The sequence below is a fragment of the Anas platyrhynchos genome, chromosome 9, assembly GCF_047663525.1.
Source record: "Anas platyrhynchos isolate ZD024472 breed Pekin duck chromosome 9, IASCAAS_PekinDuck_T2T, whole genome shotgun sequence".
Lineage (NCBI taxonomy): Eukaryota > Metazoa > Chordata > Aves > Anseriformes > Anatidae > Anas > Anas platyrhynchos.
The window spans coordinates 1,323,904-1,350,857 of NC_092595.1; the positions used below are offsets into that span (position 1 = coordinate 1,323,904).

At 47.9% G+C, this 26,954-nt stretch overlaps 1 protein-coding gene across 7 annotated transcripts in view; it reads right to left on the reverse strand.

The window, feature by feature from the left end:
• Nucleotides 1-26,954, reverse strand: part of PLCH1 (phospholipase C eta 1) — a 63,490-nt gene that overhangs the window by 27,694 nt on the left and 8,842 nt on the right. For 5 of the 7 annotated variants that reach the window (XM_072042276.1, XM_027464544.3, XM_072042274.1 and 2 more), the window contains 4 exons: nucleotides 8,919-9,065; nucleotides 7,871-8,114; nucleotides 5,292-5,421; nucleotides 3,453-3,623 (listed from right to left, as the gene is read on the reverse strand). In XM_072042276.1, coding sequence (XP_071898377.1) covers nucleotides 3,453-3,623; nucleotides 5,292-5,421; nucleotides 7,871-8,114; nucleotides 8,919-9,065 — 692 coding nt within the window. Of the gene's footprint in view, nucleotides 1-3,452; nucleotides 3,624-5,291; nucleotides 5,422-7,870; nucleotides 8,115-8,918; nucleotides 9,066-17,372; nucleotides 17,819-26,954 lie in introns of those variants that run through there. The other 2 variants (XM_072042273.1, XM_072042272.1) reach the window with 1 other exon arrangement.

The following is a 26,954-nucleotide window of genomic DNA, read 5'->3' on the forward strand; positions in this document are numbered from 1 at the left end:
GGGTAAGAGGAACGAGAACAATTTGGTAGAGAAAATAACTGATTATCCCAGCTCAAATAGATGTTGCTGGTTGATTGCAAGCACTATTCATAGCAGCCCTCCTTCAGCACAGGCTGGCCAGAATTAACTTTTTCATTATCCCGCACCGCTCCTTGATGTCTGAGTGGCAGGGTGCTTGTGTGCTCTGCGAATGAAAATGTCTAATCTAGCCCAAAGCTGCATCTGTTAGGGAAAATGCCACTGATTTGTGCTTTTTAACTGTAGCTTAAGAGAGATTATGACTTAGGATACTAATATAAATTTGCTTTAATTAAGTTTTAAAGTCCTTCATTAGAAGGAATTCCGAATAGCAGTGACTACCATCAGTGATTAAATATGTGGATACAGGGACTGCTGAAGATGGCCAACCATGGGACTTCTAAAACCTCTTTATATGGGATCATTTTTTATATTCCTAGTTAAAAGCTTTCATTTTGATATGGCTACACTCCCTAAAAGAGTATCAGCCTTTGAATGACCAATGAGATCTTGTTTTTTAAGTAAATAAACTAGCAATCATTTTACCCAAAAAAAATCCTACACAAAATGCAACATTACCCCTAACCTTCTGCATAGAAGCAGGAAAAAAGAGCAAAATCACTTTTGATTTCATCAATTTCTTTGGAAGCAGGTCAGGCAAATCAATTGCCAAAACTATAATGTCATCAGAAGGTGCAGAGCACGGCGGTGCCAGGTGATGGGAGAGCTCTCCTGCAGAGGAGCGTGAACCACCCTGGTTTCCCATTCTCGTGGGAAACGAAATAAGAGAAAACAATGTAAACCAGAAGAGTAGCTGGAAAACAAAAATAGAAGAAATTAGAAAAGAAGTGCAGTGCTGGTGACAGGTGTTCCCAGACAGGATGCCAACCACGCACTGATAGGTCAGCCTTCAGCTGTTCGCAGCTAATTACTCTATAAGAAAAACAAAATATAAATAAACAAAGCAAATCCGTGCTTCCAATCTTGATGCAGTATGTTGATATAAAAAGTCGTAACATATGGAGCCATCACACAAATCAGTTATACTCGTAATTCTTTTGTATAAGCATGAGAAGAGGGAAGGCATCAGCTTGCTTTCTGGTTGAGAGCCTGTGCTGCTGCACTGAGGCTGCTGCAGAAAGCAGAAGTGCTGACCAGATATGACCCTCGTGTCACATCAACAACCTCCACAGCCTCTCTTTTCAAAGTTCCTGTACCAACATTGATATTCTCATCGTTTCCTCCTCCTCCCAGGATGCAGGTTCCTGACACCCTTCAGCACACGCTGCCTCAGCTCGCAGCCCGGCGCACATTCCCTGACACATGCAGCCTCAGCACACTCCTGCAAAACCAACTCCAAGAGAGCACAGAGAGTTGGTGCAAAACAGTCATTTTCTTAAAATGCATTTAACCCCCATTTCTTACCACTTCTCATCAGGTTTTCAGCATTTACCAGATCACTAATTGTTCCTGTGCACCACCTAATTAGTGTGGGCATGCAGTAAGAGTTGGCTGAGACTCTCAGGCAGACTCCAAACACACCAGCCCAAACTGAATAATTAAGGAAAGCTTTACATAATTACAGGTGTGTGTTCCCAGGGCTTAATTGTTAGGAAATTACTCCCTGTTCTGTTCAACTAAAATGAGTGGGGCAATAGTTTTGCGGCCAGTTTCATCCAGGCTGCATGAAGGTCCCTTTAACCTTTTAACCACCAAAGTCACCGGCTTGGTGCCAAGCTGGAGGTGTGCTGAGAATAGTCCGTGGGGGTCTGCATGCGGGAGCACGAGGGCACAGCATTCAAGGAGCAATAAGTTTTCCTGGAGCACACAGAGGGTGCTGTTGGGGGAAAGATCTCAGCAGGTTGTCCTTTTCTCAGCACAAACGAAATGATATTGCAAAGTACCGGACCCCCAGCCAGCAGCAGGAGACCCTTTTCATATGGATTCTCCTGCTCTCAGAGAACCAAAACCAAACATCTCAAGTGTGTAACACCAAAGCAGCCTTGTAACTGCATGAAACCATGAGCGAGAGCAACAAAGAGTTGCACCACGATGGGGCTCCAAAGAGCACGAGGCCATTCCCCCCACTGGGCAGGTCCAGAACCTACTGCAAAGCTGCTCTTCAGCAGGGAAGATGTTTTCAGAGCCCATTTCACACATTACACAAAGACAAGTATGAGCCAAACTGTCAGTCAAAAGCCCCTGGAGATCCTGCTGTGGAAGCAACCTGTCATTTAGCAGGAGAGCAGCTTCTGGGTGGGGCCAGTTCAGACCCCGATCGATCCATTAGGAAAGGGCACTCCCAAAGGGACAACCCGCAGGCATGCAGATGTGACTGGACATCCACTTCTAGGAAACCAGCCTATTTTATGCCTGTTTTCTGCTCCTCTGACATTTGAAGCCATAAAACTGCAATTTCAATTGCAATGAACCGAGTTTAGCTGCACCTACATGGAAATAATCCTGTTTCACAGGCTCTTAGGTGAGGGCAACAGGGTGTTCTCCCAGGAAGGCCAGCTTAGCAAATTGACCAAAACCAAACCAAACCAAAAAACACTTATTCTATCCTCAGTCAGCAGAATATTCAAAAGTCTTGCCCCAAAATAGTAGCAGATGGAGTTGGACAGACCACCCACAGGTTTCCAAGCAGCCAGACAAGAGCAAAAACTCGATGCTCTTTGGTTGAAGGCATTTTAGAGCTGCATTATGATCTGAACCATCACCAGCTTTTGAAGGCAATCTTGCCTTGCCTGAGGTCATTGCTATCACATTTGTCTTCTGAAAACACACAAAGGTAAATGTGCTTTAATACTGCTAATAATGGCGAGTGAGAAGACAAGAGGGAAGAGGCAAAAAGTGCAAGATGCTTCTAAAGTACGCTGCCTCGAGGTTCACCTAAGGAAGTCATGCTTCTTTTTTTTCCCTCTCTCAGAATAATGTCAGCAGAGTGTTTACAGCTGACAGCCCTGCCTGCATTCGGGATTTTGGGCAGTGTGTACACAGAGGGTGGGTTCAGTATGCCAGGCTTTACAGTCAGCTTCGTTTTCCTGTTGCATCAGTACTTTCCTGATGTCCTTCCGCACCCACAGAGAGCGTTCTCTGCCTCTTTCACATGTTTTTCCTCCTGTTCTGGGTCCCTCCATGCCCCTCTCCTCCCACTGCCCTTCAGCTGTTCCTGGGCACTTCAGCATCTTCGTGCATGTCCTCCCTGGAGCATCCAGGTAGTATCCTGGACCCCTGACCCTTCTGAACTTTGGCAGGTTGCTGTGATATCCACCTTTATGTTGCATCACAAAAATACAGTCTTCCCTTGGAAATAAAGATCTCTTGTGAAAAAAAAAAAAAACTGTTCCCCATCCCCCTGCCCCAAGCTAAACGTTTTCCACATAATCCTTTCCCTATACTTGGATTTATATGCACGTACATTTCCATACCTTTTGTTCCACCTTTAGAAACTGAGCAAGTTCTTCAACAGTGAGGTGATCCTTCTTGTCACTGTAGCTTAAGAGTAACAAGTAGAGATCTCGACGTAAGGACATCATCTTGTAAAACACCGAAAATTCTTCAAAATTTAAGGTTCCTTGGTTCTCATCTGTGTCAGCTTCCTAAGAGGTAAGGACACTTAGGTAAGCATGCCAGAAAGTAGGTGAATTCAAGGAATAAAGCAGAAGAGGATTTATGCACAGAACAGAAATTTAATAAATTCTAATCTGCAAAATTCTGCTCAGACTCAAAGCCTTCTACACACAGGCTAAAATAACCACAAAATGATAATACTCTCTATTGGATTTTTTTGGAGAAAACAGTTCCTGCACTGAAGCCCCAGGTTCCCTATGGAGATCTCAATTCCACCTTCAATTTTGAATTTGTGAAGAAGCACGCGCTGGGCTTTCTGTGATCTGATACTCTCCTGTACGTCTTGCAGTTATCCTGGATTACAACATAGCAAGGAACATCATAATTTCACCCTTTGGCTTCCTCTAACAGAGTCTGACATTTAAAAACATTCAGAGCAAGCCACGGTCTTAAATTAATGGTAATTCCAGCTGCAGCACTCCGAGCCCCCCGTCAGCTCCCTGCAGGGCGTCCAAGAGCCAGCAGCACCGAGCCTCGGCACCAAAACAGAACCCCGGTAGCCCCAGCCTTGGTTGTGGTTTTTGTTTATCCTCAGAGGTAGCAAGAGAAGAAAACGGTACTTAACGTATGTTAATACAAGGTTTTTGCTGTGAACATCTGCCTAAGAGGATTGCTTTGGATTTCCAGAACAAAGAATGTATTTTGGGGAACTGCTGTCAAACGTTATCCAGGTCCCCACAATGACCAAACTTCAGGGGAGCTACAACTCTTGAGAACGCGAGCAGATGATGTAGGCAAAGTGAAATAAATGTGTAGAGACTTGCTGTTGTTCCCACAAGTCACATCTTTCATATATTGCTGCAGTACAATGTTTTGCCTCTCGTTATGAAACCCGTGGCCTTTTCCAAGCAGCGTTAAAGTGCAGGTCACAGCGCCTGCTGTCAGAGCCCTTTCAACGCTGACTTGCCTTTGAGCCCGAGGGCCTGTCTCCACACAGGTTTACCAAACCAAAATTCCTCTCTCCAAGGAAAGAAAGTCTCCCCAACCTTGCTATCATTTCTTCCTTCTCAAGAAAGCTCTTCCAGTTCATGCTCAGTCTCCTTCTGGACCAGAGGAGCTCATGTAATAGCAGGTGCAATGAGCAGACCTGGTCTATTTGCATTCCAAGGACCAAATTTTACTTCCCCTTCACAGAAACCACTCCACTAACATTCAGGCATTTTGCTCTCCATCATGTCCTTGGCTTATCTTTCCTTCCTACGTTGTAAACCGTTTTCTACCAGCCCAACTGTAACTGTTTTCAGACAACAGAAGTAAAATATAAAATAAAAATTATTGTGGCTATGAGAGGAAGTTTTAAAAAGAACCATAATCACTTTCATAAAGCTAGTTTCTATTAAATAATTTTCCACAAAGGAAATTAAAAGAAAAAAAAAAAAAAAAAAAAGATTTCAATAGAAGCAGAGCAACCATCACTGCCAGAGTAGAATAATTCAGGTCATAGCAATGAAAACAATAACACATCTAAAGAGTAAAATTAATGAATTGAATAAGACAAGACTTGGGAAACAATCTGAGATGCTGGAAAGGACAGGGCTTTAAGTCCCAGCTTTCAGACCCTGTTGTGGTTCTGTACAGAAGCAGACCGCAACTGGCACTGTCTTAGCACAGTGAAACCCCGTGCTAGAGGCACCGACCTGAAACATCTGCCGGACCTTCCTGCGGGGCAGGTTAACGTTGAGTTTATGCATCAGCTGGTGGATCTCTTCAATGTTCAGCAGGCCGTCTCCGTTCTTGTCAGCCTCCTCAAAGGTTTGTTTCACCCAGCTGCAAACACGTCAAGGAAACGTACCAGAGTGTGGTCTCCTCCTGGAGGAGGGAGGCAGAGCAGCTGGGCAGGACGAGGACAAGACTTCAGCTCAGGGAATGAAACTCGTCCCCAGCTCTTCTGGGCAGGAGGCTGAAACTCCTTAGCAGAGCACCTTAACATCTGCTAGGGAATAACTAGGCATTATTCAATCCAGCCTTCACAAACACTTCTTTTTTGAGTCAGAGCCTCTGGGCAAAACCTGTGAATTAAGATTTCCCACAGCCTGCATTAGAGATGTCAGGGCTGAAAGACTCACTGTTGGAAAAGAGCTTGTGCGATCTGCATGCTTCCCCGTGTGCTGATGCCAAACCAAAGCTATATTTTTTACTACCGTACCCTTGTGGTACGTACCACTTGCTATTGTACTTTTTATCAGGTATAACTAAGAGTGTTGACCTTCCTAGAGTTAATATCCAGGGGCTTCCTGCTTTGTGACTCACAGGACGCCAGCCCAGCTGCCATCCGTATCAGAAAATGCAACCTAATGCAAGTGGATGGCTTAATGGAGACTTGGTGAATCCAGGCCAAGTACATTATTACGAGCCTGAGGTTTCCTTAAGAACCTCATTAACAATTAAACACTCCTGTTTTCCACATTCTTTCCCCCAAGATTGTTACACAGTTCTTTCATCCATACCCTTGTTATTTATCCATCTTTGGACAACTTCTTTAACCACCGCCTTCCCTCTAATATCTCTGCCCTCACCTTTTATGTCAGGTGTCCCACAGGGCAGCAACAAGTGCATACAATGATAAATTGTACAGCGAGAACGGACAGCAATTACACATTTGCTGTTTCTCCCTGCACAAGGACAAGGTGGTATCAAAACCAGCAGCTGTCAAGGCCAGAAAACAGGCTGTGATTCTGCACTCTGTACAGCTCAGCTCTACTAAAACTTTTCCTGGGACATTCTGCAGCTTGATGTCTGTTCGAGGTGGCACTCAAACAGTTTTTCCCCTTACCCTTGCTATGGACAGAAGTTTCATTTAAATGCTTAAAAGTGGCGCTGGTTTATGATGATTACTTGTAGTTTGGTTCACGACACCAGCTCCTTTGCTCCCTTATTTCTGATATTGAGTATATTCTCAGAGGAGAAGCTAAAGTAGTTTTCAAATATTGCTGGGCTTGCTCTGATATTTTCCTGCACCTCCCTTAATTCTGCGTGAACTCCTCCGCTTTCTAACCAGTGAATTTTACCCCCTTTTTGCACATATATTCCTTTGCAGCTTTTCCTAAATCCTTGCTCTAGCTGGAACCATTACCGGGTCATTTTGTCTGCAGTCTCCCAGCTGCCGCATTTGATAACACAAACAAGACTTGAAGTGATGGTTCACCATAGAGCAGATATGTGCAGCTCGGAAAAAGTCATGGATAAATATAGCAAGCTGAGTGTGTGTGCAGCAGAGCATGCAATATATCCCCCAAACGGATCTGTGCCTATCTCGTATCAGAATTAAACACTGAAAATATAAATTAAATACCGTGCGTGTATATTCTCCAGCAGGAGTATTTACAAGTGATTGTTTTGTATTCTTCCACGTGGCAAGAAAGAGGTTACAATTATAATCAAGACTTTGTTGTTTGTTTAGGGGGAAGAGTATTCTTTATATTTGACACACTAGTAAACACTCTGTGAAAGAAAGCACATCCAGAAAATATTCAGTGAGCACAGTCTTTGACAGAAGTGCATTTGGGTTACAAGGCTAAAAAGACATTTAAGGAGCTTTACAGATTTGTCATTCTGACGATCAGTGGAGGCTGAGCAGTAGGCACAGATATCTGACACACCCCAAACAAGAGAAATGGAGAGGGCCTGAAGTCACCAGGCAATTTACCAGAAGACTCCAAAAAAAAGTTCATGTTTCAGCTGTGCAGAGGCCAACAAATTCAAGTCTCCCATCAGTTCCCATATTTTGGGAATGGTGCCTTCTAGTGGGCCCTGTAATTTTCAGGGGATGAACAAAGGCACAGCTGGCAAACAGAAGAGGACAGAAATCCTTCCCTGGTGGACACCTCAGGATTTTCACAGGTGGCCAGTAGCACAACGAACCCCAGACCTGCCAAGCTGCACATGCTCACACACAAAACGTTCATTTTAAGGGAAGTATGGAAAAGGAACAGCCACAAAGGAATTATTTCTGTACCCTCCAGTAGGGATTTCACTAACAGAAAACACAGGCCTGCCCACTGACTCAGTGGGGTTTAATCCAGTTCCTAAGGCACAATTGATGTCTTATTGCACAGGTAAGCGTCCACATCAAATCTAACTAATATTTCTACTGCAATCAATGGCAAAATTTTTGGCACTTAGCTTGAGGTGAAATAACACCCAGTACCAAATTCACTAAAAAAATAAACAAGAAATACTGAATTGAAAGCCATTGCTCAGGCTTGTAAAAGGATACTGATCGTGCGTTCTCTGTCGCTTAGCAAGCGAGTCCTCATCACTTATCCCAGCCATCAAGTATTTCAGCCCCGTGATCCAGGTGCGAGCTTCCTCTGGGTTGGAGGTAATCAGATCCAGGGACTCCAGGTGGTTGCCGTGGTAAATGGTGAAGCAGCAGCTCGGGTCAAAGTTCCCCTCCGCATGGCGGTGGAAGATTTCGGACTGCCGGCCTTCGGTGACTTTGTAAATGGAATCGATGACAACTGAGGGGAAAAGGGAAACCAAAAATTGACATACTCGTAATAATCACCCAGTTATTTTCTGCTTTTCAGTGATTTTGAATTATTCAGGCTAAAAACCATTCAATGATTTTTAATATTAGATCTTCACATCACTAAGGGCTTTTTGACACCAAGGCTCGTCCTCGCCTACACTGCACGCACAGAGCAGTGGCCCTGCTGCACTGCAGCCCTCAGCTGCCATGTCCGGTCCCAAAAGCACCAACTATCACTGGCTGCAGCCTTGCCAATTGCTTGCTTTAAAATCTCAAGCCTCCAGGACAATTCTCTGTAGTTCCAGTCCTTATTTTACTTAATACACTGCTGATTTGAATTGCTACTTTAAAACAGGAACAGTTTCAATGAGAAACACTGCTACACAGTAACTCCAAGATGTAATAATACCTAAAGAAAGTTATCATAGTTGTTACAATGAAGAAAGTCCATCTAAGCTTTTCTAGGTTCTGTATTTAAGTTGTGGTGCATGCATTTCAAATAGATCAGCGTAGTTATTGAGTCCCCACTGAGTTTGTTCACAATTCACATGAGCACATGGAAAATGTCCACGTGCCGCTGAACTACATTCCCTTCCTTTTATTCTCCCAAGCTTTTAGTAGGTGCTTAAACTCTACTCACACTTTTGACAACCTTCATTTTAAGTATCATCCCAAATTTAAAATAAGTGAAGAGCATTCATATAATAAGTTCAAAAGATATTGCTCACTTTTCTGTCTGTAATTCACACTCGAATGCTGAACTGCCCCAGAAATTAAGACATTAAAAATTTACTTTTTGCCTTTTCACTTTTTCTGGACGGTCTCCATCGGATGCAGGTTCTGTGCTCATCCAGGTAGAAGAGACGAACGAGCCCTTTGGTTCCACTCTTCAGCTTAACCATCTGAGTCCCAGACTGCATAACACTCATGCATCTTTCAACTGTTAAGCAGAACAGAATAAATTCAACCAAATGGCCATCCAACTCCGCTAATAAAATGAGTTAATGGCTTTCAAACATCTCCCAGCCGTAAAACATTTGCCTTTCACCTTGATGGCCAGGAACTGGCACTGTGCCACAGCCACACCATTTCTTCTTCACAACTAGGCTCCACATCAGAAAATAAAGTGCATCTGTCAAAACACCTTCACAACAAAGGAGGCAAAGAAAACTCAAGCAGATACTGAAGGAAAATATTTTGTAGTTGCTCTGTGCATATTTCCTGTAACTCTTTTGGTTTGATGCTATTAGCCACAGCGCTGTAACTAAAACCCAGCACTCTGCCAGCTCTGAGTGGTCAGACCATTGTCCAAACTCTGTGTTCCCTTGGGCTCAGTAATCCCTTAGCTTAGATCTTGCTGTTTTGACACTGTTAGAACCGCTAATGGAATTAGAAATACACAATCCCTCCCCGCTGCTACACAGCATTTACAGCCTCTCCAGCCTGCTACCAAATTTCAAGCAGACACAGGGATAACTTCTCTTTATCAGTCCATCCCATCTGGGACAATGAGGGTTTGTTTCTCTTTGTTTTGACGAAGATAGCCCCATCTCCTCCACTTCATCCCTCCCACAGTTTTCCAAACACTAGGATCGAGATAACCTTTCCCCTTGATCTCAGTACACGTATATCCACCTTCCTAAATTCCCTTTTAACCCCATAGCCTCTCCTCACTTCATATCACTCCAAATTCACCTCCTGGATGGTTTGCTTACACTCTGGCTGGCTCCCAAAAAGAGCCCTTTGGGGCTGTCCCCAAGAACAGGCCGTGTGGGACCACGTGGAGCGCACACAGGTTTTTATCTCACTGCCAGCGATCCATTGCAGCAAGCCTGGCTTAGGAAGAGGTTGAGCTATGAGCTACTCAATACAGATAATCTGCTTCTTTGCACCTAATCCGTAATCAGTTATTAATAAAAGTCTTAAACCCAAGTAAGTTTCACACAAGTCTTTCTGTTACCGTCAGCTCAGCCGTGACAGAAATCAGAGGGGCTCCCCGGGGTGTGGCTGAGCACCACTAGCAAAAGGCAGCAGAAAGGGGACTACATTTCTTTCATAAAAGAAAAGCAGAAAATGGGCCACAAGCAGATAATTACAACTACCAGAAAACATGGAGAAAATCCTAAAAGACTTTACAATTTCTCCTGCGGTTTCAATGGCCCTCATGTTTCTGCATCCCATTTGTAATTAACACAGACGTATTTCCCATACACATTTTCAGACAGACTTGAGAATCAAAGTTACATGGAATAGATTTTAAAACACCAACAGAGAAGAGTGGAAGAAATGCAGTTCCTGCCAATATCACAATATTCTCTGTTTCTCAGGTGCCACCTGCACTAAGCCCACTGCCCGAAAAAGCGCCAGCTTTGTGCTTGCACCCTTGCAGTTCTCAGAAAACACCACCCAGATGCAAACATCTCAGTCAGAACAGCAGAGGGGTGAGGAGGTTCACAGCATTGTTCCTATTGCACACGTGTCCATAGCAGAAAGCTCCGTGCCATTCAAAGCCCCGCTGGGTTTCAATTTTAGAAGGCTTTTTCCTTTTTTTTTCCCCTTTCCAATTTACAAAATACACCCTCCTCTCCTTTCAGCTACCTATGAAACAGGCAGACACAAGAAACAAGGTCTTTTAAAACCTATTTTAGTGTGCTGATTTCAACCTCTGGCGGGGCATTTGCAAGAGGGCCCCGCGGGTCAGCGCCTGAACGCAGCCAAGTGCCTGAACAGAGCCAGGGCAGGAGGAAGCTCCAGGAGAGAGGCTCAGGAACACTTTCACTGCAGGAACAGGAAAACGGGTTCCAGAAAAACATTTCATACTCTAGATAAACCAGGAATACTGAAATAAATAAATAAATGAATAAAAGTGAAGCAGCCCCTCAGGGCAGCCATACAGCAGGACTCAGGGAAGCGTGACATGCTTGCCACGTTACGGTGTTTGACACAAGCACTACCTGGGCATTTTTCTCCAAAGCCTGAAAATGAATTAAAGTTATAGACAAGAATACAGCATAGTTTATACTACAAGAATAAATAGAGTTCATTAATCCAGAAATTCAAACAAAATCACATTTATGCATTGTATATTTGAAGCTTTACTTTCAAATGAAAAAAAGAAATCTGAAAGCTGCCAAGTTACTTCTGCTTCCCGAGTTATGCAAACCTTCCTGACAGCCTAAAATCACCCCACAGACACCCTGTAGGTTAACGGGCTTCAACGATACCAAGAGATCAGGCTCCCTTTACCCTCCCACAACAATCATTTAGAGCAAACCAGACCTGAATGCAGAGAGCATTTTTTAACCTTCAGATTAAGTGATGACCATCTTGCTCAGCAATACAGGCATCTTTTCAGAAGGAGCTGCTTCTGTATCGAACACCAAACCAGATACAAACCCATCTGTGCCAGCTGGACCTTCTCGGAGGCGGCCACGCTGCCCACCAGCTGGCAGAGCCCCGAAGCCCGGAGGAAAGCCATCGGAGCCCAGGGCGGTCCGGATGCCCCCCGAAAGCTCTCAGGCTGGGCAGACAGCACCTGCTGAGGCTGCCTCTCGCCGCAGAATAAATCTCACTGCAGCCCACAAGCACTAAGCTGGAGCGCCCAGCACTGACCAGACGCGGCCTGACGTCCGAAAGCACTCTAATCCGCCCCAAATCAGCCGCCGCCACCTTGCGCCCAGCTCCTCTAATCTGTCCCCGTGTGCAAGCGGGTCTTTAGCAACCAGGGGCTGGCTGAGTGCTGCCCTGGGGAGCAGCTCTTGCAGAACCACTGCTCTGGTGCCAGACTCAGCAGCCATCCCCTGCCCCGACCCCAATTCCTGCTTGTTTGCGACTCACTTGGGCTAAATCCCAACGGCGCAGTCACAACGCGCACACCTGCCCGCTGCTGCAAGTACTGGGAAGCCTTAAGGCATGCCGGACCCCTTAGTGGGCACTAGAAGGAAAATATTTAGGGAAATAAAGTGCTCTCCGTGGCCATACTTTAAGTAAATCCAGGCACATGAGAGCAGTGAGGGAAGCAGCCATGGCCCTGAGCACGGCTCCCCAGGACACAGAGGCACAGATCAGCCCACAAGAGCCGCACGCGAGGCTGTGCCTCAGGCCCAGCCCTGGGCAGCTTCCCTGGGTTAAAAATTCATAGTTAGTTAAAAAAAATTAGCAATGGCAGCAGCAGGCCTGGGACTTCTTCCCGCTGTATTTTGGTTTGTGGTTATCCAAGGTAACGCTGTCAGCTAACTCCTAGTGGCAAAACTCCACTGCCAGGAGCCTACAGCAAAGTCTGTGGAGCACAGGCTCTGAACAAATGGGATTTTAGCCAGTTTGATGGGGATTTCACTTCACGTTGTTTTCCACTGCCTGCACGGAGATGATGTTCGGTCTCCTGTCTTGTTTTATGGACTGATGTTACAGCCATCCGACCAAATGAGAAGATTAAATAAGGCGAAAGAGCATTACCAAACAATGAGAAGTCTAATTGCTAAGGGGGATATAAATTGCGTTCCTAAATAATACGCAATCTGCATTAAGCCAACGTTAAGCTTGAGGAGATGAAATAAACCCACAAAATAGGAGTCAATTCCAGTTGTAACATCAGCTCTGCTCCCTGCATTCTGACATTCCCCAGCTGTGCCTGTGTGCTCGGTAGCTCTGGCTCGGCGAGGCGCTCTGCGGGGGGGTTGTCAGTCTGCCTTTGGAGGGAACAGCACCAAAAGAGCCCCCGGCAGCAGGAGCTGTCCCCCGATGCACTGCCAGGGCTGCTGCGGGCATCGCCTCTGACCCTTTTGGTGCAGCTCCCTGAGATCCTACACGGCACCTGGGGCACAATCCATGGTGGAAGATATTCTGGATGTGGATGAGACTGAGAGCATGCCACCCTGCTCTGCAGCCATCTCCTCGTCATGAGGATGCTCGGAGCCTTTACCCTAATGCCACTACAGCCTGTTACTGCCCGTCTGCCAGGGAACACGTCCCATCTAAATCCCACAGGGCAGCGCCAACATCTGGAGCATCACACAGCTCCCTGCTAATGTCACCAAAGTGCCGCTGCCACCTTGGTGCGGGACAAGCAGCGAGCCCAGGACAATGCTTGGAGGGAAGCCTGGGGGAACCCTGTCCCGGGTCAGGACTGTTTTAATTTCTGCATTTCATATTTACCCAGAACTTTATCTGCCCTGCTGTAAGCATGTGTATATTTCATCAAAATTTGATTTTAAGTATAACAGAATCATCTATGTTGGAAGAGACCTCCAAGAACTCTTCCAACCCCTCACGCTCTCTCACTCTTTAAGCTTCTTAGGGTGGATTTAATTATAAGCCCACAGATGAGCACTGGCACAAGGTGGACAATCTCCCACACCTCTGCAGACCTCAGCACAGCCTCAGGAGTGGGCAGGCACTGCTGGAAACTGCGGGCATTTCCAGCCCTCAGGGGAGCAGAGAATCCTAAAGCAAGGGGAGCAAGCAGCAGAACGCCAGCTGACTGCTCAGAATGACTGTGGATGGCCTGAAGTCAAGGAAATTATTAAATCTGACAGACAACCCACGCCTGTAAATTCACCAAATAAATACGCAAACAAAAAAGGGGTGAAGCTTGAGAACAAAGGGGAGCAGAAGGGGAGAAAAGAAATTATCAGCGTAGTTTTAATTTTTCTTAGACCTGAGACCTGCACGGTATGTTTTTTTATTATTATTATTTGTTTGTTTGTTTAAAGAGACTTGGGATTGGCATCTCCCAGAAGTTCTGGTTTTGAGTAATCCATATTTCCTAGTACCTGCTGGGCTAGCCTGCCACAGTGATCTTGCTGGCGTGATGTTTCCAGGACAATCAATTTCAATGATTTTTTTTTTCCATATTCAGAGCGGGAAGCTTTAGCTCTGTGCCTTCTGTCTGGCTGATACCTGACAGCACTCAGCAGCCTTTCTTGCTGGGGGAGCACCCAGAAATACGCCAGAATCCAAACACTGACAAGCCTGGCAGTGAAAAATCCTCAGGGTGAGAGCTCTGGTGCCTCCACAACCAGGAGGGCTGAGGACTGCTGAATTTCCTAGAATAGCACAGAACTGCTCATTTACAAACAGTGCAAATCATTTAGCCACACACGGCCAAATATAGCCACACACATGGCCAAGCACCAAAATACACCATCACTTGATTAGAGTGACCAGGAAATGTAGGTTTATTTGGCAAACACCATTACCAGGTTTGCACACCCTAACCCAGGGACAAGAAGCAGCAGCAGACGGGGAGAGGCAGCGAACAGCTCCCACCACAGCCCCCAACTGGATGATGGTGGGGCAGGTCGCTGAGCTGGCTGAGCCAAGCATGCCTCATTTTTAGCCTGACTCTGTTGTAAGGGATTGACCATCACCGCTGTCCTTCAGTCCTTGATGCCCTACCCCATACTTTGGTGAAACACAGGTCCCACAGCATCCTATTGTGCTGGGTCTGATTTATTTATACTTTTGTCCCTCCCAATATGCCACTCCTTTATATTTACCACCCAAAACCTGTCCAAGGAAACAAAACCAGAAAAACCCCAGCAGAGTGCCCCTACAAGCCTGCTCCTATCCCCTCAGGGATGAGCGGAGGAGGAGCTGCCCTGGCTCCAGTAGGAGCAGAGCCTTCTGCTGCCTGAATTTGGCAGCACCAGCAGCACATCATGGCAAGCCCGGCACCTCACGGCACCGCAGCCTGCCCAGGATGGCACCGGGCTGCCCACAGCACCACTGCCCCCTTGGGCTGCCCCACACATCCACACCAATCCCCATCTGGGGCTCCTCTAGAGAGCAGGAGGGGGAAAAGCGCAGCAGAGCTGAAGGTGGAGTTAATTAACCTTTAAATCAATGAATGAAGCCCACAGTCCGGCTGATGGTATGAATTCATTTATTCCCACTTCTCGGAAACAGTCATTTTCCTACCCAACGTGGTTATCTCTTCTGTTCTCAAATTCCCTGGGCGCAAGTCACCCGCAGTGAGTCAGCTGTGGGCAAACAAAGAGCCGACAGTCTCCAACACCGAGGTGATTTTATTACTGACAAAACGCGTTGTGCCTTCCAGCTCCATGCAAAGCAGTGTTCCTGCTGGCAACCTGCGGACACGTCTCCCAGCCAGACACCTGCAGCACCGCTGGGCACCGCGGTGCCCGACCCGCAGGCAGGGAGCCCGGCGAGCCCCCTGTCACCCCTGGCTCCCCGCAGGTCCGTCAGCGAGGAGCACTCGCCCAGCTGCGTGCTGCCGGCATACCAACAAGCTGCCTCCTGCGCCACAGCCTTCCGAAACGACTCCTTCAAAATGCGTGCCCAAGCACAGAAATAAATATGTTTCCTCTCGCAGGTAAGATCTGCACTGGGAGGAGCTCAGAGGCTCTCGGCAGGCTCCAGGTTTTACCCAGGTGCTGCCCACCACGGCAGGACACCCACACCCTTACCAGTGGCCACAACGCCTCGGTACCTGGGCAGTTTGACCTTCGTGCCACAGCTTCCCCAAGATGCCTCAATTGCTTCACGTGGTAGCAGTGCTCTGCTGCCTCCCTGACACACGGCTACACTTGGTTCAGGAGCAGCAATACACAACTATCAGGAATTTAGGAAGCACAGAATTTAGCTGCTGGCTGGCCTACCAACTCTGTGACCTGCTGCCCATGAGATCCTTCGCTCCTCACCAACCAAACACCCCGAGGCTTGAAAACTTTCGGAGCTGCCACGTGCATGCCCTGCTTTATTGCTCATGGTTGAGTGCCAGGCTGCTCTGGGCAGCGGCACGGCACCGCTTCAACCGGGCACTGCCATAAGGGCACAGATCCGTGTGGGCAGGCTCACAGAGACACCCGGCCACAGACGGGGACATCGGGCACATCACACGTCTGGACGTGTTCGTGCCCACAGGCTGCAGCGGCCCCGCACACCTCACCCATGGCATGGGACGGGACAGGGTGGGACAGGGTGGGATGGGATGGGATGGGATGGGACGGGACGGGACACTGCCTTGTGCTCCATGCTCCTGCCACCCAGCCAGGTGACGAACTAAGGAGCAAGAGGAGCACTCATCTAGCGGTTGCTGCTACATTTGCTGATGGAAAAGGGACGACAAAATAACTTCAAAGAGGATTTCACCCTCAGCTGGATGCTTTGGCACAATACACATTTATCTGTACACACACACACATCTACAACAGCTTCAGAGGTTAAACCCAATGCCTTTTTTCTAGGGCTGTTCCAAAAAGTCCTTCTAATGCTCTCGTACTTCCAATACACTCGTAAATTATTAAATGGGGATGTATCCATTACCCACCGTGTCTCAGCAGGCAGATGGAGTAACACCTGCCCTCCTTTACCTACCCGTGTGCATCAAAACTTAATGTTGGGCTTTGTGAAACAGAACCCTCCAAGATAAAAGCGCCGTGTCTGCAGCCACAGCGTGCCCAGCCCGGCCAACGAGGCCGTCCCTAATGGGATATACAAATAACTGACAGCTCCTTTAAGTGCTCTCGGTTCTTACAGGGTAGCTGTGCCAATTTCCCACCACTTCCACTAGTTAAAAATTATTTGCCATATAGAGTTACCCATGCTAGATTCAAAGAGTTCTCCCCCTCTGTACAGCATTTACCCTACAGCCGTTTAGCGGCTTAATCCCTACTTTGCACCCAGCACTGAGTTAAACTGAACAAAATCAGACTCCACAAATCAAAAGTTCCCGAAGAAAGTTACTCAAGATGTCTTTCTCCTTCGTACCAGTCCCCTACCATTCCTGATGAGATGCATCTTCCTCATCCACGGCTCTTTGATCCGAATTTTACACATCGCTTGCATACGGGTTAGCATTCTATTTATAAGTGTTGCTGGAAAACACAGCCACTCTTCCCCATGGAAGGCTATGCTGTGGCAAAATGGCCAATAGATTAAAAGGTCAGGAATGTTTTTAAAGGCAAATACATCTGTAATAATTTAAGATAAAAAGCAATCTCTGTCCATGCTGCAGGAGCAGTATCTCCCGTACAATCCACATGTTTGCATGGAGAAATGTATTTTCAATTTGAAACACACACACCTCAAAAAAAAAAAGGAACAACACATGTTTTCCTCTTAAATGCTCAGGAATATTTATGTTTGCCGTTTTTAAAGATGTCCAAACAATTACAGCACTGAGGAGTTACCAGTCACAGACATACAGTGCACTCAGTTTTCTATAAGCACTTCCAGACATGCTTTTAGCTCTTCCCCCAGTAATTACAAACTCAAACATCCTTACCTTTTTCTGGACTTAAATTTTTATATACTTCAAGGTCTGCCATTAAATTTGCAACTCTTATGCATTATTGGCAAGTAGAATGGAAATTCTCCCTGCAGGAAAGCCTCGATTTAATCTTCACGTCTCCGGAGGGAAACCATTTGGGAAGCAATCCGTACAAGTCCAGGAGAACCTCGCCAGCGCGGCTCTTTATGAGGAGCAGCGAGATCTTTGCGAGCCATAAGAGAGAGAAAAACAAATCCAGAGGCAATACGAGGCAACTTCCTTCAAAGCCGAAAAGCACAGCCTGGTGGGGAAGCTGGCAGCATCTGCTCCGTGCTGCTGCTGCGGGCAGGCAGGAGCAGCGACCACTTTTGGTGCGAGAGGCGCACGCATGGTGCCGCGATCAGGGCGCTGCAGGCATTAAGTGCCTGTAACGCCCGAAGGAGAGCCGAGCAGCTCAGGCAAGCCCAAGGAAATCCCTCAGGCACCCAGGGAACCGATTCCCGTGGAGAGCAGGCGAGTGATGCAGGCTGAATGCAGGCGAGGAAAAACACCCCGGCTGCGAGGAGCTCCCCGGGGCTGCAGCCAGGATCCTGCGAGGCAAAGGCGAGAACCCCGCGACCTCGCTCCCCTCTGCCACGTTTTGCGCCCTCTCCTCCCCTCTCTTCCCAGCCCGGAGGGGAACAGCCAGCTTTTGTGTGCTTCAGAACGAGGCCAGCCAGAGCGCGGAGCATGCAAATGGTTCAGCCTGTGCATCACTGAGCATTCGGTTTCGTAAGAACAAGTCGTCTCCGGTGAGACGCCGAGCACCAACTCTCCTGGTAGCTATAAGAAATTACCATGCTGCTGGCTAACTACCGTGCTTCTTTAATTCAAGTCAGTGCTGCTGAACTCAGGTTTGTAGCCAGCGTGGAGCGATGTGCAGAGCCACTCTGGCTTAGGGGACAGAGCCCCAGGGGACAGCGCAGGCAGGCAGTGCAGGGAGGAGGCGGGCGCCCCCCTGCACACCTCTGCCCTGCTGCTGCCTTGCTGCTCCTGGGTCTTGCACTGCCCCTCTACATCAGCACCAAGGGAATGCCCAGCAGCATCCTCAGAGACTGACAGAGGTACAAGAGGGAGGGATTTGTCCAGTTGGGCCAGGGAAAAGTTGGGTGATAGAGAGATTGGGGCAGGGGAGGGTGAGAGCAGTTCTACCTGGGATAAGTGGAGCTGACTGATGGACATTTTACTTACAGAGAAATCATCAGTGCTCAGCTGCTGCTAACATGGATACTGAGACTTCCAACAGGGCTTTAATACTTAAAGGTGGCTTATAAAAAGGATGGAGATCTTTTAGGATCCATTAGGAGGAAATTCTTGGCTGTAAGGGTGGGGAGGCACTGGGCCAGGCTGCCCAGAGGAGCTGTGGCTGCCCCATCCCTGGGGGTGCTCATGGCCAGGCGGGACGGGGCCTTGGCCAACCTGATCGGGTGGGTGGCATCCCTGCCCGTGGCAGGGGGTTGGAACTGGGTGGTCTTTAAGGTCCCTTCCAGCCCGAGCCATTCTCTGCTTCTATGGCATGACGGACTGCAGCACAGCACAAGACGCCTTGCCTACACCCAGCAGACACAACCCACACCATAACACGGAACAAGCCCCACAGCCACTGCAGGATCCCCGCTGGCTGCCCAAAAAGCTCACGCTGCTACCCACACCGTCGGCTGAGGACGGCTGCACTGAGCAGCCCCGTTCTGCACAGAGCACAGCCTCCCAGTGTGGCTGTGACGAGGGAAATGGGAGAGCAGCTCCCTTACCCCACCAGCAGTTCACACCTCACTTCTCATCAAGTCATCACTCCCAAGCCTCTAGACAGTTGTCAATACATTTGCATCCAAATGAATCGATGTGTTACAGTCCCGATTCAACAACAAAAGAGAAATGAGCTGTCACCAGCCTTCAGGTTAATTCTTGGTGCACCAAATTGCACTCGGTAATGTGATACAAGTGTAACTGCGCTGCATCCCCAACCTAGCATCCCATTATATGTGATAGGAGCTGTACACGAGCATCTCTGCCACCGAATCTGCTCTGTAAGAAAGCTTCTCTCACCATTAATACACTCCTTATTATTCTGTCTTCAAAATAACATTCATTTTACAAATTGAAGTGCTTTGATGCTACATGGCCTTAGAAATTAGAGCACACCGTACGTGTCAGCAAGAACACTGTGGCAAACAAATGAAGACTTTACAAAATTTGGGGGGGGCATATGCCAAGAGGTATGAAAACACCTGTAGGTACATTCACCTCCTGAACAAAATCACCATGACAACTCTCCATGGCGAAGGCAGGTCCTACCCCCGGTGCCCAGCCCTGCCAGCCGGAGCCAGGCGTGAAGCTGGCGCATCCTCCAAGAGGCTGCAGCAGTTTTTGTCTGTCTGCAAAGGGAAGGGTCAGAAGGCAGCTGGCTCACCTCAGCTCACCCGATGCTGCAGCGCTGGCTGGGCAGCCCGCACATCCCAGCTCTGCTCCACGCAGCCTGCACCGTTCTCACGGGGTCTCAAGCGAGGGTGCCAAGCGAGCTCCCCAAACACAGAATTATTACCCCGTTACACGTAATTGATCAAAACCAACGGTCCCCATAGGACAACAGCCCACATTTTCAGCAGGCTGTACTGTTTCATACGCATCCCGCGATCAAGCAAGACCAGATTAGGCAGGAATGGTGACACAGGTTCACGGGTCTGCCTTTTTCCTAGCTAGGTTTTCTGCCCCACAAGCCCTTCCCCGGGTGACCTTCGCAGCGGCTGGCATGCTCAGAAGTCTGTCTTTTCAACTATTTAAGCTGGTTTCATAAAACACATTACCAGTACTCCAAGCCTCATTTCACTGATAGTTTTTGACAATCGCAGCTACAAAAGCAATAGAACTTATTAAAAAGATGTTCATTCACTCAAAATCCATTTCCCCTGGACTAACATTATTTTCCAGTTCTCTTCATTTGCTGTTCAAACAAGGCTCTGTCATTAAACCACGGGAATTATTCTGAGAGATGAGACAGCAAGCACCTCGACTGCCAAAGCACTGCCCCTGTCCTCTCGTTAAGAAGGGGGATTTAAAGCTCTTCTGGTACCTGCTGGCTCTTCTCTTCTGCACTCCCAGCTCCAGATAGGCTTTGCTTTGGAGCACGCTGCAGCTCGGCTCAGCACCTCTGGGATGTGGGAAACACTGGAGCTGCCGTGCCAGGGGTCCAAACAGCACCAGCCTGTCCCGAGGTCGTTGCCAAACCAGTGCCAACGTTTTCAGCTCCCCAGAAGCAGCACTCTGCAATAACCCTGGCTAAAGATGCATGAAGCCGGCCACTCGTTGAGGGAGCAGAGCTGGAGGAGCCCCGGGGCAGCCAGCAGGCATCCCACAGCACCAGGGCTGACAGATGATGGAGTTGATGGCTATGGGAATCGCTGCGCTGAGCCTCTCCTCCCCAAGCAGCTCCGGTCTCAGACTACAGAAACAGCTGAAAAGCCCCTAGAAAAGCCAAGCAGATGCCTGTAGGCCATCAGGAATGGCAGCAAAGTCTGCCTTTACAGATCCAAGGCAGCAATCCCAGGGTAAAAGCATCACCTCATGCTTGCTGCTGGCCGCAGAGTGGGATGTGGAGCAGCCCCATGGGGCTGGACCCACAGCCTGACCCCACTACAAGAGTCAGCAACCCCACACCATGCAGCACCCACAGCATCTCAGCCTGCCCCTGGCACAGGGCAGCTGCCACGTTCCCAGTGGCTGAAGGAGGAGAAGGGCAGCAATTACTGCCAAAAGCGTTTCCTTTGCCAAGCTGCTACAGAGCACAGAAGCTCCGTTTGTAGATATTAAAAACTACAGCTTGCCGTGCCTACATCAGTGGGCAAACAGACACAGCAGTGCAAGTTCTACTGCAAAATATTAATTTTCCAATAAATGAGAACATTTTTAACAATTAGGCTCTGAAATTACAGCACCAGAAGATTATTAATTTTCTGGCTCATCAGTTTTTCCTTTTTCACTGACAAAATAGATGGAAACTGGTACAAAGACTTCTGCCACATAGAAAGAAAAGCTGATTAGAGAGCCTTTACCTTCACAGTAAATAGATAATGAAATAAGAAGATAACATCTTCATATTCATCATCCAAATTTAATATTAGACCTAAACTGTAATACAACTCCTCCTGAGAGCTCAGCTAGCTGTGAATGAAACTTCGTGTTATCTGCACAAAAAACTGGTCGCTTTTATCAGATTAAAGCTTTTATCAACTCCACTCATCTGTCATTAACGAAGACACTGTTCTGTGTAAGGTTGACAAATACACAGAGATGGAAGGGGAGAAACACAGCATCAGAACTACTCAGCCCGAAGCAGCGACGTGGGGGACCCACACGTGGAGCTCCTCCCGGCACCAGAGCACCAGGTGAGAGCTCCCGGAGCTCTTAGAGGCCCTCAGGCACTAAAGGAAGCACGGAGAGGAGGTTTCCTAAAGTATTTCAGGAACTGCTTTTTAGTCTATGAGAACTTAAAATAAATTCCTTAATGTCCTTCTTCTACGTACATTTCCAGTTACATCGTTTTACAGAACGAATTCAGAATACAAAATAATAAAATTAGAAAGAATAAAATAAAAAGAATAAAATACAAAAAGTGTGAATTACTGTGCTATCAACTTATCCTGCTCTCCCACACATCGTTATAAGACTTCAGCTGAAGTTGACCATAAAGATGTACGAGCAAATCCTGCAGTCAACATCTGGCATTTTTAGCACCATAGCCCCAAGCACGGGGCTTGCACGAGGCTTCAGCAGAGCTAATTATAAAGCTTTGCCCATCAGCAAGCAGCAAGCCAGACGTGCATTTCAGCAAACATCTCATATTGTTCCCCCAAAACTCTTGTGCTCTAATAAACAAAATTGACCGTTTTACCGTATAAAAAGTAAAACGTAATGCATTTTATGTTCCCATTCATTGAACACACAAGTTCAAGAGCACTGAAGCAAAAAAAAGCCTACAAGAACTTGCATAAGAGCTCGGCTTCTGGGGCTGAACCGAACGGAAAGCGCTGCAATAACACCTGCCACGAGCAATCTCCCATCGAGCTGTCCAAAAGCGGTTGTGTAACAGCAGGAGGTGTTCATCTAATAAAGGTGGTGCACAACCGCATCCATCACACCTGGGAAATCAGGGATGCTCTCTCAAAATGAGCAATTTCTTTGGGCTAAGACCCTCTCCCCCCTCAGCTCTGGATGTTTATGAAAGGTGATTGGGAAAAGCCTCCCGAAGGATGAGCCGGGTATCCCTGGCACAACGGGCTGAGAGCCCCACCAAACTCAGGTCAGCATTCAGCAAGTTCCTCTGCGATGCTGGTGGGACGGACAGCTCGCTGCACACCCTCGGATGGAGAAGTAATTGCTAACAGATATTCTTTGTTCAGTGTCAGCACCACCCAGGTGCTGGAGCAGCCAACCTCGAAGGGCCATTTGAAGGAAACGGCAGCGTGGCAATTCATGGCAGCACCACACAAGAGCTGAACCTCAGTGGATCAGGACCTCAGCATCAAGGTTTGGAGCCAAGTTCCCATTCCTGCTGGCCCTGGGCACCTGCCCGCCTGCCAGGTGTGGCCCCCAGCTCAGGACATGCAGCCAGCTCCTTCCCAGGTGCAGGACGTGAGCGACCAAACCTTCCTCACCGACCAGCCTGAATGTGGCAAGGCTGGGTGAAAGGAGCAGGAGGTTTGCACCAACCCACCTAACATCCAGAGTTAGTTCCCACAGGTGGTCAAAAGGAAAAATGAATTTTAAAAAGCGAGGAGAAGTTATGAGATGGAAGTTAATAAAAGCAAAGGTCTAGATGCGGCTTGGGGAAGCACTCACGTTGCTGATGGGCAGATGCTGGGAGCATGTTCCAGAGAAAGGATTTAGATATAGACCATTTTTTCTTTGTGCTTTTAGCCCCCAAAATCTGCTAGCAGCGTAGATGGATGCTTGGCCTGACAACACAGCCATTCCTGCATTGTTATCGCCAGCAAACAAGACATGATCCACTTTTACAGCATGAAAAGCCTGAAAAAAAAACAAACATCTTCCAAGCCTAGAGGCATGATGTACTTTGTATTTTGGCACTCCTTGCAATAGGAGAGAAAAGAAAGCAGGCTCCCCATGTCCACGAGGCTGTTCTCAACATTAGCCTGCCTATCTGCTCCGTCCTGCAAACTGCTAAAGCAGCTTCAGCACGGATCTGCGTGCAGCTTGGGATCCTTGGTGTGCACAGGCTGTACGTGCCTCGCTGCTCCTGAAGAAACCTGACATTTTTGCTTCCAGGCAGAGAAACCTCCCTAGAGTGCAAGGCACAGCAGCAACTTCCACTTCTGCAACCAAAAATTTCAGACAACCAGATAGGGATTTTAATAGCCTGCAAGTGCAGTTATTAGCAGCTTTTCCTAATAAAATCAGAAAACGATGAGAACTCCCCAGGCAGCCCAGACGCACACAGGATTTGAGCATTGCACACGTGGATGTTCAGTCCTTGCTCACACACCACCTGCTAAAGCCCTGCAGGAAAGCACGGCGTTGTGTATCAAGGCTTTTTCTCGCCTACCAACATGCAAATGTCTCAAAGCATCATCAAAATACAGGAGTGAGCAGGCTGATCTGCACACAGCAGCATTTCCAGCAGGGAATGGAGACAGTCCTGGTGCTTTTGCTGCTCAGTACCTGGGAGATGGACGGGGAGCACTCAGACAGCCCTCCAGCCTTCGATTTACATTTGCCAGCGTATTTCTGGCTGCTACTAATTACATTTGCAACTTCAGAGCAGGGGCACAGATAGGATGCTTTTAACACTTCTTCACTGGCCTCTGCCTCAAAGGAATTCAGTTCTCCCCTACAACTAGTTATTTACTCACGGATTTCAGTCTGGACTTGTGCCAACATTCCCCAGCAGCTCAATAAGCTTTTTCTTCCCCAAGCTTACTCTGTGCAAGTACATTTATAGCCAGTCTCAGCCCCTCGAAATCTTTGATTTTCTAAGCCGAATAAACCAGATTCATCTCATCTCTCCTCACGCCCTCCTGTACTCTCCCAGCCACCTCTCTCTGCATGTTCCCGAGCTCCCCTTGCCCAAACTCTGCTGAGCAGCGCTGCAGAAGGCTGGGCCGTGCAGCACCAGTGCCTTCATCTAGGAGCACCAACACCTTCAGTGTGCTACCAGCACTCAAAGCTACCTTTGGCTCCAGGTAACTCATCCCATGAGCAAGGCGCTGTTCTGCTGTTTGCTGTATCTCACATGTTTCATCCTCCACCACCTCCTCGCCTGCAGCCCGTGCTCTCCCACGCAGCAGCAGATGCATTCATTCCCTGCCCAACTTCCACACGAGGTCCTCGGACATTGCTTTAGAGACACGATGCTCTCCAACAGCCCGTACATGCAGTGCTGTGGTGTTTCTGCTAAGTATTTTTTTGCTTTTCTCCCCAAAACAAGATGTTTGAATGACTCCCAGTAAAAGTCTCTATGGAGAAAGATGACCCTGACCTTTTTAGAACACCAGCTTTCACGTTGGGATAAAGTTGTCTGCTTTGCACCTGAGGTGCAACAGTTCTCCCAGATTACAGGTTCAGCTACAGACCATAATCACGCCACCGAAACGTGAACCTTCCAGACAAGCCCCATACAACTGAGCTAGTCCAGTGCCCTGAATGGAAGAGCACAACTGAGATAATGAGCAAGGCTGCATTAACACCACAGCCTACCAGCAGTGGTCAAGTCCCCACTGACACCAAAGACTGAAAAGAAAGAGGTGGAGAAGCTGGATGATAAAACTAGGAAGAGAGAGCAGATAATTACAATTACAGAAATGCAATTGAAACAAAGGGTTTGTATTTCTGAGAGAAGAGGAAGAGATAATTGGCATAAGTAACTGACTCTAATACGATAACTGTGTAAAGCTGCTTCCAGAATTGCTGAGACTAAATCATCTATTTGCCAAACACGTCATGTCTTCTGTTCAATGATTACAGAATATTAGCATGCATAAAGGTAGAAAAATAAGCTAATCAGCAGCTCCACATGCTTGCTCTCTGGAGAGCCATGATCTCAATGTCAGAATATGAAAACAGTAATTAAAAAAAATTCGGACCTGTTTAAGTTCGAAGTAATAGATATTAGAGCTGGAAACAAACCAAACAACTGTCAGCAAGTCGCAAGGAGCCGAGTCACAGCACCTGTCCTGCCAACAGGTAGCACCTTTCCTACAGAGTTCACCTGAGATTTTCTCTCCTAATTTCCCGGTGGAATAGCCAGGATCACCCCATGCAAGCCATGGCAAGCAGCCAGTAGAGACTGGGGGCAAGCGCCCAGCCTGCTCGCTGCCCCCACCCCGCCTGCTCTTCCCCACTCCCTCTGTCAGGAGCTACAGGAGCAGGAGGCTGCAGAAGGCACAGCAACACAAAGCTGGCCCTCCCAAAGCTCTGCCATCCCTTTGAGCTCCGTCAGCAGGGATCTGCAGCAAACCAACCGCTCCCAGTGTCAGGAGCAACGTGCTGCCTCCTGGGGACACGCTGAAGCCTCCTGCCCGGTGCGGGTGGGCAGTGGCACTTCCAGCCCTGTTCAGCAGGACTCCAGCTCCCTCTGCAGCATCGTGCTCAGGATGAAGAGACTGGAAGCCCTGAAGGGCTCTGTCAGGGGAAAATAATGAATCCCGTCTGGTCCTGAATGAAAGACACATAAATTAAGCCGCAGAATCTTTCTGGTCTAGGGTTCCTGCTGATTGTATCTCCTACTTTAGATGATTATCACTTTGCAGACTCATCACTTCAATAACTCTGTGTGGATTACTGGGCTCGGTGCTAATGGATCATTATCCCATCTCTGCACTATTAGGGAGATGAAGACATTACGCTGCTCCGCTACAAAACACCACCTCGAGTCACAAAGCCTGGACCAGACTTTTCTCTCATTTCACCTGCAATGGGAAAATTGCAAATACATATCCCAAAACGTACCTGCTCCACTTATACACCCATGCAAGAGAGCAGAGTATTGCCTGGGGAGAAGCATGAGCAATGAGCATTTATCAAAGCATACCAAGAGTGCTCACACGGGCACGGGGGACCTGGGTGAGGCTGTCTGGGAGACGACCCCCTCTTTCCATAGTGCCAGAGACATCTCAGAAGGAAAGTGGTCCCACCAAAAACAGCGGGACCAGGAGCACCCTGATAAATCCCAGGACTGCACCTCTGTTTGATCTGAGAAGTAGAGCTGTGGTGCCTACACATCAGGTGTGTGCAGCACCCCCAGTTTGTCACTTTTTTCAGTGAAACCCTGTAATTCCTGTGTTGTGCAGTCACGACTGGATTTCAGCTCTCCCCACCCAGCTGTGTTTGCAGCTTAAGCAGCAGGCTTCCCTGCAGCAAGGACTGTGTCCTTCTCCACCAGAGTTTCACAGTCATGTAAATGTCCTCACGACCCAAAACAGTGTATCTGCTACTACTTCCCAGAGTGTTCTCTTCAAAAATAACCACACACATACACCCCCACTGAAACCCACTGATGGACAGTTTGATGCGATGCAAATTCTATGACGCGATGCAGCTGAACAC